The 18,446-nt window shown below is 38.7% G+C and overlaps 1 protein-coding gene across 1 annotated transcript in view; it reads right to left on the bottom strand.

Annotated features, from left to right (window-relative positions):
* The window catches only part of LOC136862938 (probable peptidoglycan muropeptide transporter SLC46), a 59,483-nt gene extending 43,181 nt beyond the window's left edge, over positions 1–16,302 (bottom strand). The window contains exons 1-2 of the mRNA XM_067139231.2: positions 16,274–16,302; positions 3,872–4,185 (exon numbers count right to left, since the gene is read on the bottom strand). Coding sequence (XP_066995332.2) covers positions 3,872–4,073 — 202 coding nt within the window. The 5' untranslated portion in view covers positions 4,074–4,185; positions 16,274–16,302. The remainder of the gene's footprint in view (positions 1–3,871; positions 4,186–16,273) is intronic.
* Positions 16,303–18,446: the final 2,144 nt, after the last annotated feature.

The following is an 18,446-nucleotide window of genomic DNA, read 5'->3' as shown; positions in this document are numbered from 1 at the left end:
GAGTAAAAATAATTTATCGTGACTCATGAACCACATGTCTGATGATATTAATGTTTAACCAATATTTAGGTGCGTGTTATTAGTCTACCAATTCTTCTGAATATTGAATCGCTGGTTTTCTCGATGATCAGTGTTGTGATAACTCTGTTATTTTCTTTACAAGTGATTGCCCAGATTTAATCACATTTCTATGAGTGTCGTGTGTTACTATTTATCTGATACCGTCATCTGAATATTCCATGGATAGGAGAATAAAAATCCAAAACTTAATATTCAAATTCCAGAATCCAATTGTAAAATGTGTAAATAATAATCGTGTATCATTTGTGTGATTGTGGAATGAGTGCAGTAGTTAGTAATATTTTTCTGTGATTTATTGAAATGTGGTTCTGACCTGGCCACGTGTTCATCACGTTGGGCCCAGGTTATTCCAGCATTGTTTGTGATGACTTATTTTGAGATGATTAACACCTTTAGTAAATTTTATTTGAATTTTACATTAAGTTGACGTTAAGGTACCAGCCAAAAATGAATAAGTGTGTGTTATTTCAAAATTGTATGAGCAAAGTATAAAAATTGTAAATATTGTAAAATTCATTTTCAAGGTGTCGAGTAACATGAATTAATTAATGTTTTATTCAAAGCAGTTTAAAAGGATTTTCATGGAAATAATAATACTTGTAAACGTAATTAATTTTGGTAAGGTCTTGAAGAGACGTGATTTAGTAAAATTACATAATGGAAATATTTTCAGGAGTATAGTTCCGTTGAATTCACACCAGAAAGATGAAATACTATTAATGGAATTTATCCACAAATAAGAAAGATAATGATGTAATATTTATGATAATATTTTCAAAGTTTAATGATGCCATTATTAATTAATTTTCTTCATTAAATTAAAAAATTTAATTTTTTTTGTGTAAAGGTAGACACTATTGTGATAGCCTAGGATAGTTTATGAAACCTGGAACAATTTACTATTGTTAATTTGTTTTTAATTTGCTGATAATCTGACCAGTGTTAGGAGGAGATTCTCCTACAATAATTTTCATTTTTATTCAAGCCAGATGTGGGATAATGGTTATTTATTTTATATAACAGTAAAATGCAAGCTTCGGTATGGTTGGAGAATGAAGGTGTAATGTATCAGACAACTTTTGGAGAAGAATCAAAATCATCAAGATAAATTTGTTAAATTTTGTTATTTTGTGTTATGTGAAGTGCTTAATGTCAAACCTATTGATTTTTTATTTTTTTATTTTTTATTGTCAACAGTCCTTAAGTCTTACCTGCCCTTATAATATAAGCAAAGCCTGACAGTGAATGGTCCGCATCTGGGACTCTCGCTCTCCGACTGAGCCAACCGGGATAAAGGGGGCACTTTGAACATACTGTAAATGAATTACTTCATTGAAATGTTTTCAGCTGCTTCCTACACAACTATCCTCAGCATCTGATCCCTAGTACAGGAATTCTTGAAGATTATTTCACTACCAAATTGTGGTTTGAAAGATAGTTTTATATGATGTGCTCATATAGTGCAAGTGCTTTGAACAGTGTCTGTTCATGAGATATAATTTGTGTGTTCTTTCCTTCATCTTGTTGTAGAGTGCCAAGAAGGTGCCACTTTATTGATGCTGTGGTCGCATTTATGCTCTGTACGCCAGATGCCTTGCTCAGTGGAAGTTGATTTATTGTGAGTTCATACTTCCACTCACTGTGGGTGTCGCATTTCTGCAGTACATCACTTATAGCAGCCTTCTAACATCTGTTGACAGTATTTGGAACTATAGTAATTGAAGTTGTAATTGTGTAAAATTATTGTTTCTGAATGAAGTTTCTTCCAAATATCACAGAAATGTTGTACCACCAGGGACTAAAAAATGGTTTGCCAGTGCAAGTTACATGAACTTTCATACCTTAAGGCTCTATTCCTGGTCATCTTCTTTTTATTCTTCATGTCTGTGATGTACAAAAACTTGACCACAGTTCAGTTATCTTGTATGCCAATGATACTTCAATTCTGACCTCAGACTCAAATACTGCTTGTTTGCTCAACAGAATTAATGAAAAACGTGTTCTAAAACTGGACATTCATATTGCATTATTTTTATTTTACAAGTAACAAGCTTTAAAAGCCCCGTTATATGAGGGGTGTTCAATATATAATGCAACACATTTTATTTCTTGGCCAATTTCAGCTTTAAAATGTTGAAATTTTGTTTGGAACATCTTTGAATATTCCCACTTCATCTCATAGAGTTTCATTAATTTCCGGTAGGTGACAGCACTATAACTAGCCTTCAAATTGGTGTCTGTAATGGAGATGCATACCAAACAGACAGCAGTTATTGAGTTTCTTTTGATGGAAAACCAGGGCATCACAGATAGGTGCTTGCAGAATATCCATGGAGACCTGGCAGTGGACAAAAGCATGGTGAGTCATTGGGCGAGGCATGTTTCATCATCACAACAAAGTCGAGTAAACCTGTCTGATCTGGAATGTTCTTCCTCATCCACCCTACAGCCTGGGTTTCACGCCTTCTGACTTCCATCTGTTTGGCCCAATAGAGGATGAACTACGCGGGAAGCACTACATGGACAATGGGGAAGTTATCAATGCAGCAAGACGTTGGCTCCGACATCGACCAGTAGAGTGGTACCATGCAGACATACAGGCCATCACATTATGATGGCATAAGACCACAGCATTGAACAGAGATTGTGTTGAAAAATAGGATCTTGTAGCAGAAGAATTGGGGAATAACATGGTGTATTTGAATCCTCAATAAAACCAACCTGATTTTAGAAGAAAAAAAAGTGTTGCTTTATATATTGAACTCCCTTTGTAAAACCTGTATTGACTAGAAAATCAAGTAGCAAAATACTTAAGAATATTTGAATACACATTCTTAAATATTTCAGGAGAAGATGGATGCATGGGATGAGATAGTATAAGAATATTGCAATGAAATTTAGTATAAAGAAAAGTGAAATGATCTTACAACCAGAAATAAGAGTAGACGAACAACTGGAGTTATGATTGGAGGGGAATAACTTGTAAGGTGGAGAGTTTCAGGTATATAGGCAGTTTAATACAGGAAAGTGAAAGAAATGATAAACAAATAAGTGAGAGTAGGAGACAAGCAGTAATATTCCCCAAAAATGTTAGAAGCTTGGTGTGGAGTAAAGTGGTCCCCTAAAACAGCAAAATAGTGATATATCAAATGTAATACCAACACTTACATATACTTTAGAAACTTTGGTAATTAGGGGAAGGGAGAAAAGCAGGATCCAGGCCAGTGAGATGAAATTTTTGAAAAGTAGAATAGCAGTAACAAAAATGGATTAGATAAGAAAAGAGAACGTTACAGAAGTAATGCAAGTGGAACCGTAGCCAGATAGGATAGAAGAATCAAGGGTTAGATGGTATGGACACATGAAAAGCATGGAGAAGAGGATAACCAGAAGATGCATGAGATGGGAATGGAAGACAGGAAACCAAGAGGAAGAGGAAGGGATAGATGGCTGAAAGAAGTGGAGAGGGAGAAGAAAATAGAGGAGGACTGGATCACAGTAGTAACAGAGAGATGGTGGGAAGACAGAAGACAAAGGAGAAGCTTATCTTCTAAACAAACCCAACCAGTGGCTGGAAGCTGTGCAACGTGATGGTTTAGTTTTGAACATGGCTCTTGGGTCTTAAAAGAACAAGACAAGTATGTTTCGAGCTTTCCTTCACTTTGAAGACCATTCATGACCATTAACTTCAACTCATTCTGATTTAACATGATCTAATGTTAATATATTGAAGACAATGGTAAATTTCTCTTACTGGTAGACTTGCATCATTATTAGTGACGTGACTCACCCAGGAAGGGTCCAAGGAGAAAGAAGATGGAAAGCCCCAAGAGGATAATACAGCATCGATGATATCCCTGCCGCCGCCGTGTTATGGTGTAAAAGGTTTGCAACACATCGTGAAACTTAAAACAGCGTTCAGAGTGTTTGGCCTTCTTGCGGTCTCCAGATTCTTTCACTCGGAGGAGTGAGACTAATCCCAAGACATTCATGATGACGGACAGAGCAAATGTTCCTGGGAAGCCAAGATACTTGTTGAGAGCACCTCCAAGTGATGTCCCAACCGGCAAACCTAGGAATACCAGCGCTACGACTATAGATAACCTGTGGGTGAGAAATATCAGAGTTGTACAACATGGGACAAGTCTCAGTAGTGAAAGTAGTAGTTCAGAATACTTGGTTTCCTTTAGTATTTCTCTGATCCTTTTGAAATGAATTTTGGAAATGTGTCTGTATTATGTAACTTTTTAAATGCATTAATTTACATAATAATAATAATAATAATAATAATAACAAAAACTAGGAGAAATTTTCACCACCAGTGGGAATGAAATGGAGACAGTAAAAGAGAAGGTGGAGAGGATGGAGATGGCTTTCAGACTATGTCAATTAACAAAAAGCAAGACACAGTTGATTATAATCTACGGCATGTGTAAATGTTATCATAAGTGGTTCTTTTGGTGTATGTTAAATTCATTATATATAAAAATACATATTTATTTTTAATTACAATAATGACTGAACTGCACTAAAATATGACTAAAATTGTACAAGGTAATTTTGTTGTGTCATCTGTGAATCCTGGAACATGGAATATTTCTTAAGCTGGAAGAAACACACGAGTTCAACAGTACAGGCATACACAATCAGCTCCACACATGAACCCATGAGCCCACAGAATCCTGCCCAGGGTATACAGTCTTAAGCAGTGTGAAAATTATTATTATTATTATTATTATTATTATTATTATTATTATTATTATTATTATTATTATTATTATTATTATTATTATTATTATTATTATTATTATTATTATTATTATTATTATTACTATTATTATTATTGCTGTTGTACCAGAGATACACCTTCTCCATGCATTTAAAATGACTGCCTGTTAGAAGGCCATCTGTGATGTAAACCCCTGAACTGTGTATTGGAAGAAGTTTTGAGCTTTAATCTTAACCCGTCAGGGGTCGCATCAGGTCATTTCAACCATTTCTGTTTATTTTGATCAATCCTTCCACGAACAATGTTTATTATACTTCCTAGCCCTCAGTACCTTTCAATGGACTCATCCACACTTCTGTCACACCACTGTTATCCCTCTCCACTCCTTCAGTGAGTGACAAGCTGGTTATCAGGTTGTTTCATTCACACGCGACTCCTCACATTACATGTCTCCATTCTATTCAACCATACGCGACTAATGGTGTAGACTTATTTATAATGTGAGAAGTGCACTGTTATCACTCATTGTTGAGTAGAGGGAGAAGGAGCATTGTCTACATGTGTGTTAAATGAAATTAAACATCATTTTAAAGATATTTTCCATAAACTGAACTTGAATTTCACTTTTTCACTTTCATAAGCACAAGCCCCCCCCCAAACCACATGGCACTACATCCCTTGAAGGGCCTTGGCCTACCAAGCGACCGCTGCTCAGCCCGAAGACCTGCAGATTACGAGGTGTCGTGTGGTCAGCACAACAAATCCTCTCGGCTGTTATTCTTGGCTTTCTAGACCGGGGCCACTATCTCACCATCAGTTAGCTCCTCAATTCTAATCACGTAGGCTGAGTGGCCCGCGAACCAGTCCTCAGGTCCAGGTAAAAATCCCTGACCTGGCCAGGAATCGAACCCGGGGCCTCCAGGTGAGAGGCAGACACGCTACCTCTACGCCACAGGGCCGGTTCATAAGCATAAGGCAATCTCATTATTATAATTATTATGCTAAAAAGTGTTTGTCTTTAAATAGTATTATCTTATATTATTATAACAATAAATACCATATTAAGTAAGCGTTTGGTGTTTTATTGATTTCCGGTTGAAACGACCGTACGCCAGCTCCTGATGTTACACTCAGCATGCGACCCCTTGTGGGTTAAGGTGTCTCTACTGTCGACTTATGTGCCCCTTCTGGTGGGAGGACGGACAATTAATTTTCAAAGGGAATCTATATTTTCGACGTTTATTAACCTGAAGTGTTTGTAAATTGTTTTTTATGTGCTGAAGCTGTCAGCACTACATAGCCTCATTCTTCGTGAAAGTAGTAGCCAATCAGAAATTTTGTACATATATTTAATAACCAATCAAAATTGAGGATGTGTACACGCCATCGGCCTAGAGAGTTCTTGGAGCTTTCCGCTCCACTATAAAAGCTGGGAGCTTTTGAGCCATGTTGTCTTCTTCATTGCTCCAGTCTAGACTGCATAAGTAGTAGAGGCAGGGGAAAGCCTTGCCTGCTGTTGGAAGGCCCACCAGCTCAAGGTAATGGCAGAAATCTTTTAAATATCTGAGAGATCCAGATAGCTGACTTGAGGGGAAGGTTTCAAAATTAATTCTTGATGTAAATTTCTGTAGTTATCATCATCTTTTAAAAGTAAATTTTCAAGTAAGTCTAAGGACTTTATTCAAATTCCTGCTGTGAAAGATGTAACTTAGGGAATAAAAAGTGTTCATCTCTTTTAATTCCCATTCAACTTGTATTGGGGTGACATCTCTACCTTTGGAACTTAATATTTTCACCATCTAGCATTTTGTTTACGGCCGATATCTTAAACCTTTTCTTTGGACCACTAAGGCCATTTAGTATGGGCACTTATTGCCCCTGTTTAATTTTTAACTATTCACAATCAAGTGTGAATCAGGCTGTTGAGTTGGTAAGACAGTAAAAACTGTTTTGTAATGATCTAATGTAAAATTTAGATTAGAAACTTGTGCTTTTGAGAGGCTGGTTGTAAGTTCTGGAGCTGTCTCCTAGAGGATAAATTGAGTGGAACAAAAGTGCTCTTTGGAATAGTGTAACTTTGGAGCTACAAGCTCATTTTTCAAATATTTGTCTACCTGAATTTTGATCATTCCTGTTGTTTGAGCCGATGAGCTCCAGATTTGTTGTTGTTTAAATTCAAAAGAAAAAGAGAAAGAAAAGAAATAAAATTTTTAATTTTAGAGTTTTAAATTATGTTCTCATCTGTTCTCTGTCCTTCCATTTATGCCCACACCTTCTTATACCTCTGCAACCTATGGTATCCCCATAAAAAATTTTATTTTTTATTTTTACATTGTTATGCCCAACTGAGGAGCATGCTTGAACTTTCTTCTCAAAATCTCTTCATACTATCACTGAAATTCTTCTTACGTTTTTCTGTCCAGGTTTTATTACTTCTAGCTTTTGGATCCACAAAACAATGATTATTAATCAGAGTTCTGAAAGGAGATTGGTACTTCACAGTTTCCTGGTTGATGCTGATTTCCTGAAGATCTGATTCTGTTTCATTTAGCCAGTTGTTCTTGACTTTCAGTGTGAGGACAAGATTTAGAATATTCTTTTGGTCAGTCTATCATTGTTCATTTTGAAAATGTGACAATAGAATTTCAACCTCCTTTTCCTGATAGTGTCTGAGATTTTTTCAGTATGGCAATAAATTTCATGAGATTTTCTTTTCATCCATACTCACTCTGTGCAGACTGGGCCGGAAATTTTCCGTAACATTTTTTCTTTCTTGCTTTTCTTTATCTTTTATGAGTGATTTGCTGCCAATGATTAAGATTTCCGATGCGTATAATGCTTCAGGTTTTTAAGGTCTTAGTTTTGTTTTCCAAGTTAATGATTTTTCTTGTTATATGTGTTCCAAATGATTATTATTATTATTATTATTATTATTATTATTATTATTATTATTAGTCATTTGGGCCTACTGAGGACTGTGGGGTTCACATCTTCTTGTCACTTGGGCCTTCTATTTTCCCTTTTTCCAGTATTCATTCATTTTCTGGCTGTGAGCCAGCTTTCTTTCCTCCGTCCACATAGGTTTGCTGGTCCCTGTGTTCTTCCTACTTGTAAGTGATGTTGGAAAAATTCTCTCCTGGATGGCTTGCCAAAACTGTGGGTTGTCATGTATGGACTTATCAGGATCATCAGTTGTTCCAGATCCGACTTGACTGAAGAGATTCACTTGTTCCTGGATGCCTTCCCTCTACCTCCCACTGCAAAGATTCTGTTGGTAAGTCTGCAGGGACTCAAGCGGGTTAGGTGCCCATTGAAGACCAGTAACGATGTCTTCCTGTTCTTTGTAGGCTATAGCTTATCATTGTGCCGAATTCTGTAGGTGCCTCCCTCTTCTCTTACATGTATTCTCCTCTTTCTTTCAGTTCTAGTTCCCTGAGAGGGCCTTTCGTGGTCATCATTCAACACTCAGAGGCATAGAGAACAGGTGGTATTACTACCACATTATAGTGCCTGAGTTTGAGATTCTTGGAGAAGTACTTTGATGCATAGATGCTTCTGCAGGAGTGATAGGCCCTCTCAAACTTGGTGCACCTGGTGTCTATGGCTAGGTTCTCACCCTGGTTTACAGAGATCTACTCTCCTAGGTACTTGACCACCAGCATCTTTCTGATTGCGGTGTTTTCTAGTGGTATCGTGGAAGCGCTTCCTTGATATTAGTCATCAATTCAGTCTTTCTGATGTTCATCTTCAAGCCAACCCTAGCCGCTACAATATGAAGGTTCTGCAGGCGATGGGCAGCCTCCTGTATACTATTAGTTAGTATTGTGTGGTCATCGGCAAAGGCTAGGCATGAGACATTAAGGTTGTCTTTCTTTTACCCTAGCTTCAGTCCTGCTTCTGGTAATGTTGCCATCCATTCGCCTATGATCTTCTCCAAGATGCAGAAGAGAATGCAAGAGAGTCCATCTACCTGCCTACTCCTGTCCTGATGGAGAAGCTCTCAGATAGTTCACCTCTGAACTTGATTTAGAAGTGGTGTCCTACAAGGTGGCCTGGACCAATTTTAAGGACTTCTCAAGAGAGGCCAAGTTCCCACAGGGTGAAGAAAAGGGTCTCTCTGTCCACAAAGTCTGGAAATCTACTAAGACAAATACGCAGGGATGTCCCCTTTGATTCTTACAGGTGAGGATGGCCTTGAGATTTTGTATTTGCTCTGGGCAAGATTAGCTCAGAAGTTGGCCTGATATTCACCTACTTGAGAGTCTGGTTGGCTGGTGACTCTAGCTAAAAGGGCTGCAGAAAGAATCTTTTAGGTGACCTGTTATAAGGAGATACCTCTGTAATTATTGAGGTCTGTCTTGCTTCCCTTCTTGTGGAGTGGGCGTACAACAGCTGACGTCCAACCTTCCGGTAAGATCTTTGTTGTCCATATATCTTTTAAAATCTGTTGGATGCTCTGCAGGGACTGTTCTTCTGCGTATTTCCACATCTCTGCCACTATACCATATTCATCTGAGGCCCTGTTATTCTTTACGTTCTTCATTATATCTTCTATTTCATTCATGGTAGGTGGTTGAAAATCAGGGTTCCTGGTTGAAGGCTCATGGAGATTGGTCTTTCATTAGGATCTTCTGTGTTGAGGAGCTTCTGGAAATAATCTGCAAGAATATTGGTGCAGTCCCTGTTATCCAGTTGAATCTTCCCATCCGGCCCATGAAGAAGTAAGTTTCTTGAGTCCCTTGTACAGGTCTCTAGAGTTATTTCTCTGGTAGTTTTCTTCTGCTTGTTGCAGCAGGGTTTGTAATCAATTCCTCTTGGCTCTGCATACAGTGTTTTCTGTTGCCTTTCTTTGCTTGATTAAGGCCTCGTGGTTGGCTTTATTCTTGTGCTGGATCCACCTCATCCAGGCTCTATGCCTTTCTTCTATGGCCTGGTCGCACTCTGTTGTCCACCAAGGGTGCTTGCCTTTGTTCGACGTACTAGGGATAATTTCATGGGAGGCATCCAGAAGAGCTTTTTGTAGGGCTGGCCAACCTTCTCTCTGTGTATTCTTCCCAAGTGTATCCTGAAAGTCGCAGTTTTCATCACATAGTCGCAGAGTGTTGAACCTGGGTATTCAAGAACTCCTTGGGGGTTTTGCTGTTCTTCTCAAGAGTTGAAAATTAGCCTTGACAAGTGAAAAGTCTATGTTTGCTACTCACAATACCTTGACATTTAGTATCTTTCTATTTTATTGTCTGTCTATAGCCATACGATCAATTTGAAATTTGCTTAGAATATGAGCTCCTCCAGGTCTTGGCCTTTGATGATGCTCTTGCTCCGCTCTAGCTCTAGCTTTGTTATTTGTTATGAAATTTGTCCAAGGTATTCCATCTCATCATTCTACAGACTCCTGGGTGACTTTAATGCGCTGGTTGGCAAGGAACAAAAATACCAAAGGATAGTAGGCCTTTAACCAGCGCACAAAAGAATAAACAGGGAGTGTCTCATAGAAATATACAGTAAGTACAATTTGGTCTTAAAATCAAGAACCTTCAAATGCCTCCCTAGGAAGGCTTCACATGACATGGCCATACAATTGGAGTCGAGCCTCTCTTGCTTTCTCCATGACTGGGCCACACCAAAATATAAAATTAGTTGAGATTTTTCAGAAGAAATTGGGGTAAATTTTCATTCATTGGGAAGGGCATGAACAAGTGCAACATTTTACCGGGGGAAATTTTGATCCTTTTTCAAAAATCTGTACAGATATTCAAGAAAAGAGTAAACAAGGTCTAAGTGAGCTGTTCTCCTGGCTTTGATGATGATGCTCTTGATCTGCTATAGGTTTAAGGGAAAACCTATGGCTATGGGCAGAGGAAATCATCCTTAGGGGGCTTTTTGAAGCCTTTGTGTAGGAAATGACACATAAATTCAACAGTAAGCTGCTGCCTTGCACGTGTGGCAGGAGACTGCCAAAGGCTAAGGGAGATAACCCTGACAGAAAATCTTCTCTAGCGTTAGGCCTAGCAAGTCGGTTGGAGAGTAATTGCAATTGCTTTCAAGACTTATATGAACCTCGGATCAAAGAACTCAAGACAACGACAACAGCTAGGTGCATATGATGGCTTACAGCCTGAGAGAGTATGTGGAAGGCAGAGCCAAATAAGAAAATCCAATGAAACAATATGGTGGAATAAGGATGTAAAAGCTGCTGTCAAAGCTAGAAATGCTGCAAGAAAAGCTTTGTACCATGCCAGAGTGCAAGGAAATCCAAGTGAAATCAAGGATGAACTAATATTTTACAAAGAAAAAAGATTATAGGTGAAAATAATAGTTGACATTGAAAAACAGAAATGCAAAGAAGATCTTGCCAATAGAATAGGGCAAGATAAACACAAAAAGCTCCTGTATAGCATTGCTAAAAACAAAAATGATGATACTACTATCATCACAATAGAGCTTCCAAACAGAGAGGTAACTAGAAATGAAAATAAAATATTGCGGAAGTTCAGTAGATATTTCCATCACTTGCTGAACTGTAATACAACTGATGACACACAAGATGACCCTCTAAACACTATAAATTATAATGTGGAAAGTTTAACCTGACTGGAAGTGGAAACAGCAATGTGTAAAATGAAAAATAACAAGTCTGCAGGATTGGATGAGTTCAGTGTAGACATGATCAAAACACCTGGTGAACCTGGAATACAATGGTTATACAGACTACTAAATAAAATTTGAGAAGAAAATGAAATCCCCAGTGACTGGAGGCAAGGAGTGATTATTCCACTGTTTAAGAAAGGTGACCGAAAGAAGTGTAACAACCCTTCTATCTCATGGGTTAAAAATACATGAGACGATCCTGGAGAGAAAAATCAGAACATTTTTTGAACCTAAACTTGTGGAAGAACAACATGGATTTAGAGCAAATGGATCAACGCTAGACCTCATTTTTTCAAGAAGAATGCTCCTTGAAAAATACTGGGATAAGAATAGAATGGTTATAGTTGTATTCTTGGATACTGAGAAGGCATATGATCATGTACCTCGTAAGCACATATGGGATATGTTCTGAGATGTAAAGAAGTGCCTGATGAGATCATAGCTCGAGAGACAAAGAGCTGTCTGCAAATTCAAGGAGGCAGGTCAAACAGTTTTTAAACCAAGAGCAGAGTCCAACAAGGAAGTTGTCTATCACCACTTCTCTTCATTACTGACGGGCGCCAGGAAATGGTCTCCGCAGTGCCTACCTGCTGCTGCGTGAGGGAGCATCAGCAGTTTAGTTGGCAGCACGGTGTCACATCTGTCACCCTTGTTCACCGAAAGGCCAAGGTCAACAGGATAGCAGTACAGGGAGGTTGCACGTGTGAGCTGTGGGCTGTCGAAATCATCAACGTGTATTGCATAAGCGAGCATTCAGATAGATGATTGGAATAGTGCAACATGATACAGGTGGTAATGTTTACTACTGAAGAAAGAGCTATTTTTGGTGGAATACGCTTTTCGCAAAGGTGATCATTTTACAGAAAATGTGAAATTAAAATTTCAGGCGCGGTTTCCAAATTCAAAGTATCTGTTTGGGATTTGATAAGTAAATTTTGTGTGACCACCTCAGTTCACAATGTACCAGGAACAGGCAGGCCTACGGTTTTGACAGATGAAAAAGTGTTTATAAACTTAAAGTGACTATCATTAATTATGTGCAGTCCTTTATGCAAGACTCTTTAGTGAAAGTCTTTGACAATATGTGTAGACGTGTTGAACACAAGGACAACACTTCCAGCATCTGTTAAGAAGTGCTGTGGTGTGTACAAATTCCACTGTTTGTTGTTTGTTTCGTTTAGATACAAGCGGGAGCAGCCGTGCTGCCAACTTAACTGCTAATGCCACCTCACGCATCAGCACGTAGGCGCTGTGGAGAACATTTCCTGGTGCCCTGTACAATGGATTAGGTTATAAAAGCAGTGAAAATGAAGGATCAGACAACAAATGCACTTGAATTTGCTGATGATGTTATGCTATGGGGTGAGACAAAAGCAGAAATTCAAGCTAAACTAGATCTTTGGCAAGAAGACTTTGAACGAATGGGAATGATCATCAGCTGAAATAAAACTGTCAGTTTAGTGATGAATTGAAATCCTGAAGCAGTCCACCTGCGAGTGCAAAAAGAATAACTTCAAATACTTAGGGAGCTTCGCTTCTTCTGACAATAGCATAAACCAAGAAATGCAAGCTGCATCAGAATTCTACCACTTCATACGTCAATTACTTTGGGATGACTCATGTCCCTAAGCTTGCAAGCTCACGCTGTACAAAACATATCTTATACCAATTCTAACATACGGACTAGAAGCAGCAACGTTGACTAGATATGCACAAAGTCACCTGCAGGCCACTGAAATGAAGTTCCTTCGGTCATGTCTCCAAAATACAAGGAGAGAAAAAATAATGAATGGAAATATTTGGCAACAACCTGGATTGGACAGGAGCCTGTTGGAAACCTTAGAATTAAGTAGATTATGATGGTATGGACATATGAGAAGGATGACTCCATTTAGGACTCCAAGAGCATACTATGAAAGGAATGTTGTTGGTAAGAGGCCCAGAGGGAGGCCTCATGGTAGTTGGAGAAAGCAAATTTTCAAAGACCTTGTCAAACATGATGTAAATTGGCAGCAAAAAGTACATAGAACATCAGCAGTTCATAAACGTGATGAGTTAACAGAAATGTAAAACATTTTCACATAATATATAGTATTTGCTATTTGTTTTACGTCGCACTGACACAGATATGTCTTATGGCGACGATGGGATAGGAAAGGCCTAGGAATGGGAAGGAAGCGGCCGTGGCCTTAATTAAGGTACAGCCCCAGCATTTGCCTGGTGTGAAAATGGGGAAACCACGGAAAATCATCTTTAGGGTTGCTGACAGTGGGGTTCGAACCCACTATCTCCCGATTACTGGATACTGGCCGCACTTAAGTGACTGCAGCTATCGAGCTTGGTAATATATAGTATTGAAACGGTGGATCTTATTATTTGTTTTGTTTATTGTGAATCTTGATTCAATACGGAACCCGAAGAATGAAATTCTTAACATTAAACAATACAAACTGGAAGAGGCTCGTAAACACCCATACCTGGCTTGCTGGAGCGGAAAATCGATGATGATGATGAAAAATAAACAGTAATAGAGAAAATAAATGTTAGAGGGCTTTTGACCTGTGCAGGTTATTCAAAATAAAGAATTTTTGCAAATAAATTAATTCCATCCCCTGGTTTGTGGAGATTGGCCAGCCAAAGTAGTGGACTGCCTGTAGGGGTGAAGTACAGTGGGGACTTTGAGGGCCCTGGGACCGCTATGGTAGCTCTAAGGCCTTTCAAGAACTCTGAAAAGTGGTGGCAAAAGGGGCTCTGGTTAAGACGCAGCAGCTTGTTATGCATGTTAGACACCAAAATGGTAAAAAAAAAAAATTTAATTTAATGTATATTTAAATCTTTAGCAGTTGTGTAGTATTATTTGAAATGATTCCATATACTGTATATGAGTTGATTATGTGTGTAAGAAAGAAGATATTATGCGTAGAAATTTTTAAATGATATGTACTGTATTTATTAACGATGAGCTGTGTGTTTAATTGAAAAATTATTAATGTAAATTGTATAACACTCTATTTTAAGAAAATGTCTTTTTTTCTTTTTAACTTAAAATTAAGTACTTGATAATGTATTTTTGTGTATCATTTGCCAGCGAGGAAGACACGTCATTTGCAAATTTTTTAAGTCTACGTCGCCCGAAATGACTGACTCAACATCCTCATCTCCATAGCATGGAAGATTTGCCCGTGTTTCCTTGTCAAAGGGTGCCATTCTATTCCATAGTGATCAACTGGTCTCATCACTGGCTTGTAATTTTTAACCTTCAGGTATTTGGGTAGCTTTTTATCACAGAGGACACCAGTTACTTCTGACCCTTATCTGTATATCGGAGGTAGTAACATTATCTGATGCGACCAAAGATCCAAGGTATTTAAAATGGGTGATTTATAAGGACTTGCCATTGATGGAAATGGTACCATTGGTTTTTGGTTTGTGGGGACCACATTCTAGATATTCTGACTTTTTGATGTTGAGGTGAAGCCCATTCTCATTCAGCCTCTGTTTCCTGTCTTCCACATGGTGCTGAAAATACAAGGCTGCACTCTTGTGAAATGACCACATCATCTGCATATAGGAGCATCCAGGGATGGGGACACTGAATGGCAGCTCTTGCAGTTTCCATAAAACAGTGTTGACCAGGTATAACATTTCAACAGCTTTTGCCTAAGTTTGAGTTTTAGATCATCTCCTCTTTTGGAAAGATGATCTAGAAATTACAATGCAGTATCTGATCTCTTTTTCAGGGCTAGATTGTTTGTAATGATGCACCCAATGTACATGAAGTGACTTACTTGTTCTATGTATTGATTATTATTTCATGAAATGGAGGCATCATCATGAACTTTTTTTTTTTTTTTTTTTTTTTTTTTTTTTTGTGGTAATGATGTTTATACCCTATCTTAATCCACTGAGACGAATTCTACTGTGCAGTTCTTGTAGACCTTCAAAGGTGTAATATATCTGCATAACTAATATTGTTTATGATAACTTTATTCACAGCTTTCACACCTAGTTCAGTACCATGCAAGGCTTCTTTGAGTATGTGTTCAGCATAAAGGTTGAATAGGAGTGGTGGAAATATGTAACTGTGGGATATTCTTCTTTTGATACATATCTCTGAAGTTATTGTCCCTCCAATCTTGACTCTGCCTTGCTGTTTCCAGTCAGGATTTTGTATGATGCAGATATCTTTTATGTCTAATTCATTTCTGCCTGAGAATCTTGATGAGTTTTATGTGTTGGACTCCACTGAATGCCATCTCACAGTCAATGAAAGATGCAAATACATCTTTGCATTCTTCTCGGCAAATTTGAAGGAGAACATAGACTCTGAACAATGCCTCTTGGGTACCAAAACCATTTCTGAACCCAGTTTAGTTGTCATTCATGTCTGTTTTGCACTTTGATCTTATGCATGCATGCATAATTTGCAGAAATGCTTTCAGAATGTGACTTTTAGAAATACATAAACATCGTCCCCTCTCTGGCAAACTAGCGAAAGTGACAAACTAGGGAATATGTAGTTCTCAAGTATTGGTCTATATTTTATTATTTATATATTGTCTACTCTCTGTCAAAGTCTCACATCTGCAGCTCGTTCTGTATGCCTAACACATAAAACCAATCATGAAATATAAACATTGATCTGACATGAGCAATCACAACTTCTTTCTGCTCTCCTAACCTATTGACAATTTGCAGATTCGTTAGTTTGCCAGAGTAGGGACGACATGTTACTGGTATAATAAACATACTTACTCCTCTACTACTTCTAATATACAGTAATAGTAATAACAACAACAACAACATAAAAGTAACCTGAAAGTTCGGTTCTTGTGAGTGGTGATGTCGGCTATGTAGCTGAGTATGCCAATTGAAATAGTGACTCGCCCTCCACACATCCCAGAGGGCAGTGAGTAGGACAATGCAGCGATACTGGGCGACCATTGCCAGAAGATGGAGTTGAAGATGAGTAAGACATCGCTGATCATTTGCCCCAGCACAGGTAGTATCATGAGCGGCTTGCGTATCCCACCATTATTGTCACTCCATGAGCCGCCGATCAGGACAAAGAGTATCGGGAAAGAGTTGTTGATGAGGGAGGACCATGTAATGATACCAGCCTCTGCAACCTCCACCGCTGCCTCATTTGGACATTCTTCTTCTCTTCCGGGTTCTGCACTGAAAAAGATGGTCAAATACGGTATTATATCAGATGCTGGAATGACGTTGACATTAAGCCTCTTTAAACAGCACTAATCACCATCTATATATATCTATATACACTAACTGACAAAAAAGAGTTAAGCACCTAGAAGGAGTGGTCCAATATTATCCCATTTTGATATACGTGCCTACCATTGATGTGTGAGAAAATGATTAGATTTACAAGGATCTGTAATGTGTAGAACACCCACCAGAGTGCATTCGTGATGGCACCATTGTGTCAATCAATCACTACTGATATTCTACCAGAGACAATAGATCCCGATAATATTAGAGATTTATGGAAGAAGCCTAAGGCCAATCTTAAGTTTTCTCATGAAAAGGTTAGGGAAAGATACGATCGTGGATGGAGGCCCACCAATTTGAAAATAGGAGATCAAGTCATGGTAAGAAACTTTGTTCCTGCGGGCAAGCTTGCCCCCAGATTTCATGGGCCGTGCATCATATTGGATTTTTTGACTCCGGTTACCTTATTAGTGAGCAATCCAGCCACGGAGAGGATCTTTAGAGTTCACCTGTCTCAGGTGAAACCTGTGTAATGTCATTGTTAACTTAGCCATCAACGTTTAGCAGCAGTTTGAAGGTTATATTTTTGACAGGCCTTCTGCCCCAAATTATTTTATTTTGATATATGTATAAACTGTATGTACGATCTTCCCCTCTGGTTTTCCTGCTGTCCATTCCTGAGTGGCCATTACCAAGCCCCCCTCCCCTCCTGCATATCCACACTATTGACATAAAAGCCTTTCACGCCGCCCGGCCCTCAGCATCACCAACAAAGATCGTACCCTCTAATCTCAAGTCACAAGCAACACTTTTCTGTTGCCGAGATCTTACTGTTTCAGTGCTCCCGCAGCCGTTCTCCACCGTACTACCACAAAGGTGGGGTACGGGCCCACTCCACTCCCGTGAAGTCTACTTGTGTACGGCGCACCGGAGTCCATCTTCCGGCAAAGGTTGATTTGCGGCGCCTCTACCGCCAACTCATCTGGGGACTGTAGATACACTTCTAATCTGCGGCGTACACAAGTAGACTTCACGGGAGGTCCGAATCATTAACTATGCAACCTTCTTTTGTAAAAATGTAATTCTCTGCCGGCTTATGTAATTAATTCATAAAAACTTTTAACTGGAAATCGGGGATAGAGAGTGATTGACCCTCTCGAGCTCCCCTTCATCTTGGTTTGAGGTGCCACGCTTTCGTTTCTGCAATGTGTTAAAGTTATTTCCATGCGTGCAACCTCAGTAGTTTGGGAATAGCCCCTGTTTCATTGGCCTGGTGCCCTTTAGGATTTTAGTATTCATATCTAGGAGTGCAAGTACACGCCTCCATTCAATTTGTGTTTCGGGCCATTTATTTAACCTGTTCTTTTTTACTAAGGCCCCGTAGGTTGGGTACTAGATATCTCTGTGTAATAAGATTTCTATTTGTAAATAATGCCTTGTAAGGCCAGTGATTATTAGATTTTCATGTTGTAGGCTTGGAAACCTGAGAGCACTTTTGCTCTTTTTCAAGTGTCATAGAAGTGCCTCTGGGAGGCCTGGTATTGTAGCTTAAGGAGCTAGTGTTCCATGTATTAGGGGATTTCTGCCCTTTGAACAAATTTGTGCTCTTTTGTAAATTTGAGCTGGGAACTCAAAGATTGTAAAACTAGGGGCTTGTAGCCCAAGAGAGTTAAAGTTCTGAAGTCTCGGATTTTCCTAAGTCTTGTTTCTAAATTGCTATGTCATTGTAATCTCACTAAGTGAAAAGTTGTTAAATTTG

The sequence above is a fragment of the Anabrus simplex genome, chromosome 1 (assembly GCF_040414725.1).
Source record: "Anabrus simplex isolate iqAnaSimp1 chromosome 1, ASM4041472v1, whole genome shotgun sequence".
Classification (NCBI taxonomy): Eukaryota; Metazoa; Arthropoda; class Insecta; order Orthoptera; family Tettigoniidae; genus Anabrus; species Anabrus simplex.
Note: the sequence above shows the minus strand (reverse complement) of the source record. Positions and strands in the feature narration are given on the sequence as shown.